At 39.0% G+C, this 12048-nt stretch overlaps 1 protein-coding gene across 1 annotated transcript in view; it reads right to left on the bottom strand.

Moving 5' to 3' along the window:
- Positions 1-12048, bottom strand: part of LOC128661762 (kinesin-like protein KIFC3) — a 344529-nt gene that overhangs the window by 128636 nt on the left and 203845 nt on the right. The window contains exon 13 of the mRNA XM_053715982.1: positions 2370-2557. Coding sequence (XP_053571957.1) covers positions 2370-2557 — 188 coding nt within the window. The remainder of the gene's footprint in view (positions 1-2369; positions 2558-12048) is intronic.

Genomic DNA, 12048 nt, shown 5'->3' with positions numbered 1-12048 from the left:
ATCATTACATGTCTGTAAGGGAAAGTTATCGCTACATGCACGTAAGGGAACGTTATCACTACATGCACATAGGGGAACGTTATCACTACATACCCGTGAAGGAACGTTATCGCTACATGCACGTAATGGAATGTTATCGCTACATGCACGTAAGGGAACGTTATCACTACATGCACGTAAGGGAACGTTATCGCTACATGCACTTAATGGAATGTTATCGCTACATGCATGTAAGGGAACATTATCACTACATGCACATAGGGGAACGTTATCACTGCATGCATGTCAGGGAACGTTATCGCTACATGCACGTAAGGGAACGTTATCGCTACATGCACATAGGGGAACATTATCACTACATGCACGTAAGGGAATATTATCACTACATGCACGTAAGGGAATATTATCACTACATGCATGTAAGGGAACGATATCGCTACATGCATGTAAGGGAACATTATCACTACATGCATGTCAGGGAACGTTATCGCTACATGCACATAGGGGAACGTTATCGCTACATGCACGTAAGGGAACGTTATCGCTACATGCACATAGGGGAACGTTATCGCTACATGCATGTAAGGGAACGTTATCACTACATGCACATAGGGGAACATTATCGCTACATGCACATAGGGGAACGTTATCGCTACATGCACATAGGGGAACGTTATCACTACATGCACGTAAGGGAACATTATCGCTACATGCATGTAAGGGAACATTATCACTACATGCATGTCAGGGAACGTTATTGCTACATGCACATAGGGGAACGTTATCGCTACATGCACGTAAGGGAACGTTATCGCTACATGCACGTAATGGAATGTTATCGCTACATGCATGTAAGGGAATGTTATCGCTACATGCACATAGGGGAACCTTATCACTACATGCACATAGGGGAACGTTATCGCTACATGCACATAGGGGAACGTTATCACTACATGCACGTAAGGGAACATTATCGCTACATGCATGTCAGGGAACATTATCACTACATGCATGTCAGGGAACGTTATCGCTACATGCATGTAAGGGAATGTTATCGCTACATGCACATAGGGGAACTTTATCACTACATGCACATAGGGGAACGTTATCGCTACATGCACATAGGGGAACGTTATCACTACATGCACATAGGGTAACGTTATCGCTACATGCACATAGGGGAACGTTATCACTACATGCACATAGGGGAACGTTATCGCTACATGCATGTAAGGGAACGTTATCGCTACATGCACATAGGGGAACATTATCGCTACATGCACGTAAGGGAACGTTATCGCTACATGCACATAGGGGAACGTTATCGCCACATGCACATATGGGAACGTTATCACTACATGCACGTAAAGGACCGTTAGCAATACATGCACGTAAGGGAGCGTTAGCACTACATGCACGTAAAGGAACGTTATTGCTACAATGCACATAGGGGAACGTTATCGCTACATGCATGTAAGGGAACGTTATCGCTACATGCACATAGGGGAACGTTATTGCTACATGAACATAGGGGAACGTTATCACTACATGCACATAGGGGAACGTTATCGCTACATGCACATAGGGGACTGTGATCACTACATGCACATAGGGGAACGTTATCACTACATGCACATAGGGGAACGTTATCACTACATGCACATAGGGGAACATTATCACTACATGCGTGTAAGGGAACAATATCACTACATGCACGTAAGGGAACATTATCACTACATGCATGTCAGGGAACGTTATTGCTACATGCACATAGGGGAACGTTATTGCTACATGCACATAGGGGAACGTTATCGCTACATGCATGTAAGGGAACGTTATCGCTACATGCACATAGGAAAAAGTTATCGCTACATGCATGTATGGGAACGTTATCGCTACATGCACATAGGGGAACGTTATCGCTACATGCATGTAAGGGAACGATATCACTACATGCACGTAAGGGAACATTATCACTACATGCATGTCAGGGAACGTTATTGCTACATGCACATAGGGGAACGTTATCGCTACATGCATGTAAGGGAACGTTATCGCTACATGCACATAGGGGAACGTTATCGCTACATGCATGTAAGGGAACGTTATCACTACATGCACATAGGGGAACGTTATCGCTACATGCACATAGGGGAACGTTATCGCTACATGCACGTAAAGGACCGTTAGCAATACATGCACGTAAGGGAGCGTTAGCACTATATGCACGTAAGGGAACGTTATTGTTACATGTAGGTAACAGGATCTGCAGATCTCCCATCATTGCTACAGACAAGTAATATGATATACACAGTGACAGTGTTATTATCCCACACCAGAGAAATATTTCCTCCTGCCCATGAGCTGACCTCCTCCTGTGTGGCTTGAGGTAGGAAGACTTTATCTAGGTTGAAGGTCCTCTCCTTCCCTTTGTACAACACGGACAACGTGGTGTCATCGCTCGTGTCAGGGGTGACTGGGGAGACGTCCTCCTCGTCTTCATTGTCACGTGTAGTTTGTGCGTGCATCCTCACTCTGCAGAGCACACGAATGTTACCTGATGGGGAGGAAGGAGACAGTGAGACTGGACGTCTATCACGTTAAGGATGAGGACCTGTTGCTCTCAAGCACAGGACCCCATGAAGTATCCTGAACACCTAGCAGTACACATGGCCATAGCTGCTTACATGTGCTCTGGTGCAGTGTGTAACTTATTAATGGCACTAGGAATTCAAAATGTCAACTCATTTGTCAATAAGACTTTACTCTTGTTATCATTTCCCTCATTCTACTGGTCTCCTGTGCTGACATTAAAAAATATTTCTGTAAACACAGCTGCCATATAGTGCTCAGATCACATACACTCTCCTGACCCTACCTAAGTAGGCTCTCATGGAAAAGTGCTACAATTCAACAAAAGAAACCAACAGCAGACAAACATCAGCCATTTATCAGGGAGCACATGTCAGCCAGTGAGCATTTAGCAGGGAGCACACATCAGCCAGTGAGCATTTATCAGGGAGCACAAATCAGCCACTGAGCATTTAGCAGGGAGCACACGTCAGCCACTGAGCATTTAGCAGGGAGCACACGTCAGCCAGTGAGTGTTTATCAGGGAGCACACGTCAGCCAGTGAGCGTTTAGCAGGGAGCACACGTCAGCCAGTGAGCAATTAGCAGAGAGCACACGTCAGTCAGTGAGCATATATCAGGGAGCACACGTCAGCTAGTGAGCGTTTATCAGGGAGCACACGTCAGCCAGTGAGCGTTTAGCAGGGAGCACATGTCAGCCAGTGAGCGTTTAGCAGGGAGCACACATCAACCAGTGAGCGTTTAGCAGGGAGCACACGTCAGCCAGTGAGAGTTTATCAGGGAGCACAAATCAGCCAGTGAGCGTTTAGCAGGGAGCACACGTCAGCCAGTGAGTAATTAGCAGGAAGCACACGTCAGCCAGTGAGCGTTTAAGCAGGAAGCACATGTCAGAGTATATGAATATTATGATGAAAATTATATATATGTATATATATATATATATATATATATATATATATATATATATATATATATATATTTTTTTTTATATACACTGTATATGGTTCTTCTAGCCCACTGTGGGTCCCAACCCCCTACCAGATGGTTTTAGCTGGATAAAGACATGTTTATCATGATTGAAAGTTAGCATAGCTTTTGAAGCTCACCCTCTTGCCGTGTCAACCATACAAACATTCTCCTAAAGGAAATATAACTCAATGATCATGTTTACTTAACTATATACAGAGTTTTTATGGCTTAAGATAACATAGTCTTTGAAGCCAACAGCACTGCAGGAGGGCAAGGGCCAAATTGTCATACAGGGACCACTGAGACTGTTCACAGCTATGTGTAAATTATCTCCTATGGGGTTTCCATATAAAGAGAGAAGACGGATTGGCATTTGCAGTCCATGTGTGGCATAAATAAAAATATATTATCCTTGAAAAATAAATAATTCAAATAACCCATATATATATATATATATATATATGTTGAACTGAAACATATTATATTAAATAAATAATTGCTGCATTGACTATATATATAGGAGATAAATTCAGAATTATTATAGATTAAATAACATTAAAATATATATTTAACATGCTTTCCTGTTTTTCCAGATGGAGCCAAAAGATGACATATACAGGATGGATACATGGGATGAAATAAGTCATATCATATGAATCTGTTTGTGTACGTCTGCTGCCACCCGAGGGCCAAAACCCAGTATGACAGTTAAGGGATTTAACTGTTAAAAGATGCGTTTCCATGGTGACCGAGGGCCAATCCAAATAGACATCCCATCTAACCAATGGGATGGTCAGATCTTGTAGGGCCACCCCCATGGTTTCATAAATGAATGAAAACTTATATAAGTATAAGCAGGAGAGAGAAAGGGACACAGATTGCTGACTTGAATGATAACTACTGCTGGGCGTTCGAAATACATTAATTCTGAGCAAGCTGACTGCCTTTTCTCATTGATTGCAAAATTTACTTATCTGTCTTCTGAGATGAAACAGTTCTTGGTAACTGAGTTCTTGGTAACTGAACTATCAATTTTGATCATTTTGGTAACATATATAAATATATAAAAAGAAAGAGGGTTGCAATTAATATTTTAACACAAATATATGCATAGTTAATGCAGTTTAAATTACAGTTGATAGATTTAAAGAGCAGTCTATATATTTGCTTATATTCATAGTCCTATATATAACGTATAAGTTTGTCTCTTGCATGCTAAATAATTCATCTGTGCAAAATATAGAATTTATATATATCTTAGAATTGATTTTAATTATAAGTAACTAAGAATTAGTTCCAGCGTAAATAAATAGACATTTTTAAAGTAACGGTTTACAGTAAGAATATATGTAGTATTAGTATCCTAATTAGAATTGTATTAGAATCAATTGCAGGTAAATAGCTGAGTATATATATCTATATATTGCCCTATTGTTTACTAAGCACTATTAGAGTTGTATTATTTGGATGTTAGTAGTTAAAGATTTTAAGTCTCATTGTATTAACTGGTTGAAATTTTTACTGTGAATAAGAGATTTGCATGAACTCTGCATAGCATATTTTAAATAGTTTTTAAACGCATATAATATTGACTCATATTCTGGTTCTTACAAATATATATATTTCAATATGCTCATAGATATTTACTAATAAAAAGAACTCAGGTATTTATATTAATTTTATTGTATTAGTATATGCATATTTGATTGTGGGTTTAGTTTAAAGAAAGATTGTTAAATATATCAAATTATAACCCTGCCATATACTCACATATTGTTTGGAGAGTACTGCTAAGATTCTTATAAATATACTGACATATTATATGGAGGCATTGTGTGAGATATTATAAATATTTATCATATTGATAGAATATATTTGTAGTAAATAGAAATTATTATAAAAGAGAGAAAGGAATTTCATATTTCGAATTGATATTTTGAAAATATAGAAGTTTTTTTTTTTTTTTAAATTGAAATATTGATTTTCATGTTCAAGATTAATATTAACATTTTGAAATATTAAAAATTAATTTTTGAAAAATTAATAAAAATATTAATTTTTCATATTTCAAAATTAATCAAAAATATAAAATTTTTCATATTTCATAATTTATAAAAATATTAATTTTTCATATTTCAAAATTAATCAAAAATATGAATTTTTCATATTTCAAAATTCATAAAAATATAAAAAAAATTCATATTTCAAAATTAATATTGATATTTTGAAAATATAATTTTTTTCCCCTCTCTCTTATTGGTCAAAATTGTATTAGCGTTTTTATCTTATTAAGTACAACACTCAAATAACGATGTCTTCAGCAAAAAGTAAAGCTAGCGTTTCTGTACAAGATGAAATTGTGCCCTCCCCAAGATCCTCTGTCAATGAAGTGGTTCAGGAAAAAACTCTCAAATTAGAAGCCATGAACCACATCATGACTAGACTTGATATTGGGGATGATATCTCCATGTATATTAAGGGGAGTAAAGATAAGGCCAAAGATTTAGTTAGAGATATGTGGTTTGAAGATGGGGAATTATACCAAATGTTACTCAACTTAATAAATGCACGGAACTTAGAGGGCATGATGAATTAATTTTCTAAACTTGGCCGATCCTAATGTATTTGAGCTGTGAGATGTCTAACCAAATGGCAGGACAGGACAGACAATTAGGACGGCTAAGGGTTGAAAATGATTCATTAAAAGAGTTTAAAGAAGCTTTTATTCAAGCAAAGGTAGAGGTTTTTGAAGCTAGCCAAAAGGTTTCTGACTTAAATAAATATAATTAGGAATTGGTGGCTGATTTTAAAGCCTTCGAAGAAGAATATGAAAAATGCCAAGATGAAAATAAAACTTTAAGATATTGTGAGGCTGAAAAAGGGTATGAACAGGAAATAGATAAATTAAAGAGACAAATTAGCAGTTATAAGGACTGGGACAGAAATGAGTTTCAAGATACCAGACGGGAGGATAGACAAAGATACCCAAACTATAGCCCTAATTCAGGCCCAGAGGTAACTTTTTACCCTAGGCAATTACCTAACTCTGGGGGACCAGAAGATTATTACGCTGCAGATGAAGAGGGCAGTTACTACAACGGGTCAGAAAGGGGGGCTAGATTCTCAGACAGCCCAGATAGAAATACACGGGTACGATTTCAGCACAGTAAAGATAGGACAGATGAAAGGTGCCCTAACTCAAACAATAAGTTCCTAGTGAGATCCAGTAATGTACCAAAAAAAGTGTATGACACCCCCACAATAATTACATTTCTAAAGAATACAGTACGCCCATTTTCCAAAGGGGGGTCCACTTCCATAATTGACCACTTAGAGGCCTTTGAAAACGCTTTATCTATAATGAGTGTTACAAGTGAGCAGTTAAAAATGTAATTTCTACCCTGGGTATTTGAAAGTAAACCTCACAAATTCTTTGCTTCACTAAAGGATATGAATATTCATTCCTGGAGTGAAATAAGATGACAGTGCAGAAAAGAGTTCGGACAGCACCGCACTAAAACTGCCACGAAAATAGCTGTATATGGTTGAAAATGTAGTGGGAATCAAAGTCCCATAGAATTCCTTTCTATATTGAAAAATGCATACAGTATGGCTGAAGATGATCCCATATTTGAAGGCTCAGAGTTATTGAATCTATTTTTTTAAGCACTGCCCGCACCCATCAAAATTAACTTAGCTAGAGATTTTGGTGAGAACTGTTCATTGGAATGGCTGATCAAAGAGAGTACAAAGTTATACTCTATTAAGCAGTCCAGTGAACAGGGGGATAAAACGGAGAAAAAGCCCAGTCCTAAAATAGTGACTGAAACTAGGGTGTCACCTAGCCCCCTAAATTTGGAGTCTAAAAAGAAAACCTACACAGAAGTGGCCAGAGAAAACAGGCCATCTCCACAGAGGTTTAACTCTGCTCCTCCCCCAACACGGGCTGAGGCGCAGAGAGACTATAGCCAAAGCGGGGGACATACCCAGGCGAATAATTACGCCCAAAGAGAATACCCACGGAATAATTGGTACCCACGCAAAGGTAGATACAATAGATGGCGAAGGTATTCTCAGGATAACCAGACACCCCAAGTAAATAATGCTCCCCAAAATAATAATGCTGAACAAATTGAACCTCAGGGGCAACCACGCCAGGATAGAAATAGCGGCTCTGATTCTGAGGGGAACCAATGGTCCAGGAATCATTATTATGGGGCATCAAGGGATAGGCCCAGGAGTAGAGGTAACTTGTACAATCAAGTAGATCAGCTTAGTACCCAGCTAATTCGATTGAGCGAACAAGTCGCTAATATGAGTCAAAAACTTACGGCTCAGCAACCGAACAATACATTTTTAGGGGTACAGCCAGTGGTCAGCAGTGGGCCACAGGCACAGTCATAGACACTGCAGTATCACCTGAAAGGGAGGGGAGAGATGTACAAAATGTAATGATAAATGTCAATGATACTAATCATGTTTTCTCCTCACAGACCGGAAACGGACGACTTAGCTGTGATGACGAGCAACCTCGGCCTGAAAGCATTAACCAATCTTTCCCTTTGCAGTGTTCTCTTAACCTTATTTCTACAGATGCAGTACACAAGAATCCAGCCAACCCTATCATAGAGGAGACCAGTAGGTATGAAGTTTCCTCTGCACGGGAAAACATGGCGGATTCAGGTAACACGTGGCGAAGCCCACAGATGTACAATAATGCAAATTTTATGTGTGAAATGGTAGAAACTGCAGGAAGATATTATGTATTAGCTGAGCTGCAAGATTCAGTCTCCAACCCTATCATGGGATTAATTGATACTGGGTCTCAGGCAACTATTTTATCCCACAGGTACTACACATAGCTAAATGAGCTAACACCCCACAAACCTAAAATAAAAGAATTTGATGGCTCTCTAGTAGGTACTGCCTGGTTAAAATTTAAACTGGGGAACAGGGTCATAAGACACCCTGTTATTATAGTGGATCTGCGTACTGATCGTTTAATTATCGGTAGTGATTTCCTGAAGCGATTAAGCACCATAATTGATTGCATAAATAATGTAATTTGGTCACAAGTTAAATGGCCTATCAATTATGAGAAATCTGGTATATCTCGCCCCTGACATAACTGTCACGTGGTGGAAGAGAAACCAGATGCTGTGGAGATTCATTTCAGGAATAACTCTGTACCTGAAATCACTATTTTACAGATAGATTATCAGACTCCTTTAAGTGGCTCTGATGGTAATACTTTTAAAATTTTGCCTGGAAAGATAGCGAATATTTCCTTAGATGGCGATGTATTAACCATATCTCTCCACAAGGGGGATCATAAAATCCCTAAGGGGGGGCACGTTCAATTCCTCGCAGGGATTGAGAGAGTTAAAGAGAATCTATTTATCCCTATACAAGTGCATGACCTTGGTAAAACCAAGTATGCTAAATTAAACTTAAAACAGGAAGCTAGCTATATAGCAAAGGCTTATTATAGCAGATAGCGGAACCTAAAGTGATTAAATATCTTTCTCCCCAAGACCACAGTGTCAGCAACCTGGATGACAGGTTTGAAAGCTATAACATCACAGCTAAATGCTTATTATCTGTATCTATAGGTAATAAATCAGTGAAGCACCTGTTTTTAGTTTTAAATACTCCCCATAATCAAATATACATTGGCAATGATATCTTACATAGATACGCCATACAAATAGATTTGATTAACTCTTGCCTCTGGAGCAGGTTAAAGGGGGACCCTGAAGTATTTCAGGATGAAAATGCAGCCCTGAAATCGAACCAGCAATTGCCATATGCTGTGAATATGCACGTGTCAAACGATGTTATGATTCCTGCCGGGGCTGATAAATATCTTTTACCATTACAGGTAAAGAGAGGCCAGAAATTAAAAACTTCTGAAACACTAATTTGCCTCTCCCATAGAATACAAAATCTGGGTGTCACAGTGACCTACACTCCTTTGGTGAATATTGGAACTATTCCAATACATATTATTGTGCATAACATAACCCCACAGGATATAAACTTATCCAAGGGGACTACCATAGAATACGTGCTGGAATCAAGTTATTACACTTTTGGATTCCAGAATAATGTAATTGGGCTAATACCTGAAGGATACTTAACTGAAGAACAGTTAATAGAACAATCCTTTGCATCTATGCCAGAGGGTCTATTTAATATTCAGTCTATTTATCCCTTCAGCTCAGAGGAAGGCATCTGTAAAATTGAAGAAGTCTCTCTAATATTTGATCAGCCGATCAAACAGCAAGATTACCCCAATATCCAGAGTCATGGGGGCAATGTAAATTATAATCAACGGGATCTCACCTCTAGATTGGAAGAAGCCTAGGAAATAGGACAGGCTGAAATCTTTCCAGGATTTCAGCAAATAGTCGAAGAGCAAATATCCTTAGCTAATGGCTGTTCCAGCGATGATGAACGCCAACTGCTGCGAGAACTCCTGTTGGAGTACAAGGATATTTTTGCTAGGGATTGTTACGACTGTGGTACTACAGACTTGCACATTGCAAGAATACAAACAGATCCCAATGCACCACCTGTATTTGTTAAACAATACAGACTTCCTTTAGCCTCATATGATTCTCTTGTAGAAATCATAAGGAACTTGGAAGAAAGAGGTATTATCAGACAGGTGCACAGCTCTTATAACAATCCTATTCTAGGTGTTCTTAAGCCCAGTGGACAATGGCGTTTGTGTGCTGACTTAAGACAGCTAAACAAACGAGTGTACATGTCTGGCTGGCCTGTACCATACATTGAAAAGTGCCTGGCACAGATGCATGGATCCAAAATATTCACTGCCATTGATTGTGCACAGGGATATTGGACCATAAAGGTACATGAGGAGGATCAGTATAAGCTGGCATTCTCCTTCCAAAAGATCCAATATGCATTTCAGAGACTTCCTTTTGGTTACATAAATTCTGGACATGAATTTGCTGTATTCATGCATAAGGCTATGTCTGATGCACTGGAAAGGGGGACCTTATCTTATGTTGATGATGTTTTGATCAAAAGCACAGATTTTGAAAAACACATTGCAGAGCTTAAACACGTCCTCAGCCAACTTAAAAGGGCAGGTGTCAAATTATCCCTACAAAAAGCTCAATGGTGCCGCACTCGTGTAAACTTCTTGGGACATGAAGTTACTTCTGAAGGGCTAAATCCTCAGAAGAAAAAGGTGGAAGCTATAGTAAATTCGAAAAACCCAACTAACTTAAAGGAATTGAGATCATTCCCGGGTATGACAAATTATTCTTGCAAATTCATTGATAATTATGCAGAGTTAGCTAGACCACTACTACTTCTTCTTCTAAAGAAGGATGTGAAATGGCACTGGAGTGAGTCTCAAGAGACAGCCATCAAAGAGCTGAACAGAAAACTCACTCAAGCACCTTGCTTAGCAAACCCTGAAGGTGGTAAACCTTTCTTCTTAGAGACAGGTTACACAGATATAAGCATGAGTGCTGTTTTATACCAAAAGCATGATAATTTAAGCAAAGTCATTGCTTATGCGAGCAAAAATCTATCCCTAGTAGAAATAAAGTTTAACGATTGGCAAAAAGCCCTCTTATCTACTGTATGGGCTCTACAAAATTTCCGCAGCTATATACAGGGCGAGAAAATTATTGTAGAAACGGCCCACCAGCCTTTGCTATATTTGCAAAGTGAAAGAATAAGAGATGGGAATTTGTCAAATAGCCGCATAACAGCGTGGACTCTTTCCTTACAAGGCTGGCCATTAGAAATTCGCTACAAGCAGAATAAAAAGAATCCAGTCGCACAGGGGCTTGCTGAGCTCCACAACTGTACTGCTAAAGATCCTGGGGAAGAATTGTCAGAAGATGATTTCCTGGAGGAACAATTGCTTTCCCCATATAAAATGTACAATGAGGACAATTGTCAAACATTACCTTGGGTGTATGTTGATGGTTGTTCTTACCATGCCATTATTGATAATGAGCGCAGACTAGTCGCTGGCATTGGTATAACTTGGGCAAATGAATTCTCAAATATATCTATAGGTTTTAACATTGGACCAAGATCCAGTCAAGTTGCAGAACTCACTGCTGTTCTCAAAACCATTGAAATGTCTATTGAACATGGTATTCATGAATTTGTGATCATAACTGACTCAAATTATGTGCATGACAGTTTTGTTGAATACCTGCCAACTTGGAAAAGAAATGGCATGCAGAAAAGCAATAACAAACCAGTCAAGCATGGCAAGTTGTTCTGCGAGATTGATAATCTGGTGGTATCTAATGATTTAACCATACACTGGAAAAAGACCAAGGGTCATTCCAGGGTTCTAGGCCCAGATAAGGAAGGCAATGATCTTGCGGATTCATTAGCCAAACAAGGAGCCATAACTGGAGAACTCCTTAATATTGACCACTTAATGGGTGCAGTTCAGGTAGAAGCCATTACCAGAAACCAGGCAAAACAA

The sequence above is a fragment of the Bombina bombina genome, chromosome 5, assembly GCF_027579735.1.
Source record: "Bombina bombina isolate aBomBom1 chromosome 5, aBomBom1.pri, whole genome shotgun sequence".
NCBI classification, from domain to species: Eukaryota; Metazoa; Chordata; class Amphibia; order Anura; family Bombinatoridae; genus Bombina; species Bombina bombina.
This window is presented reverse-complemented; position numbering and strand designations above follow the sequence as displayed.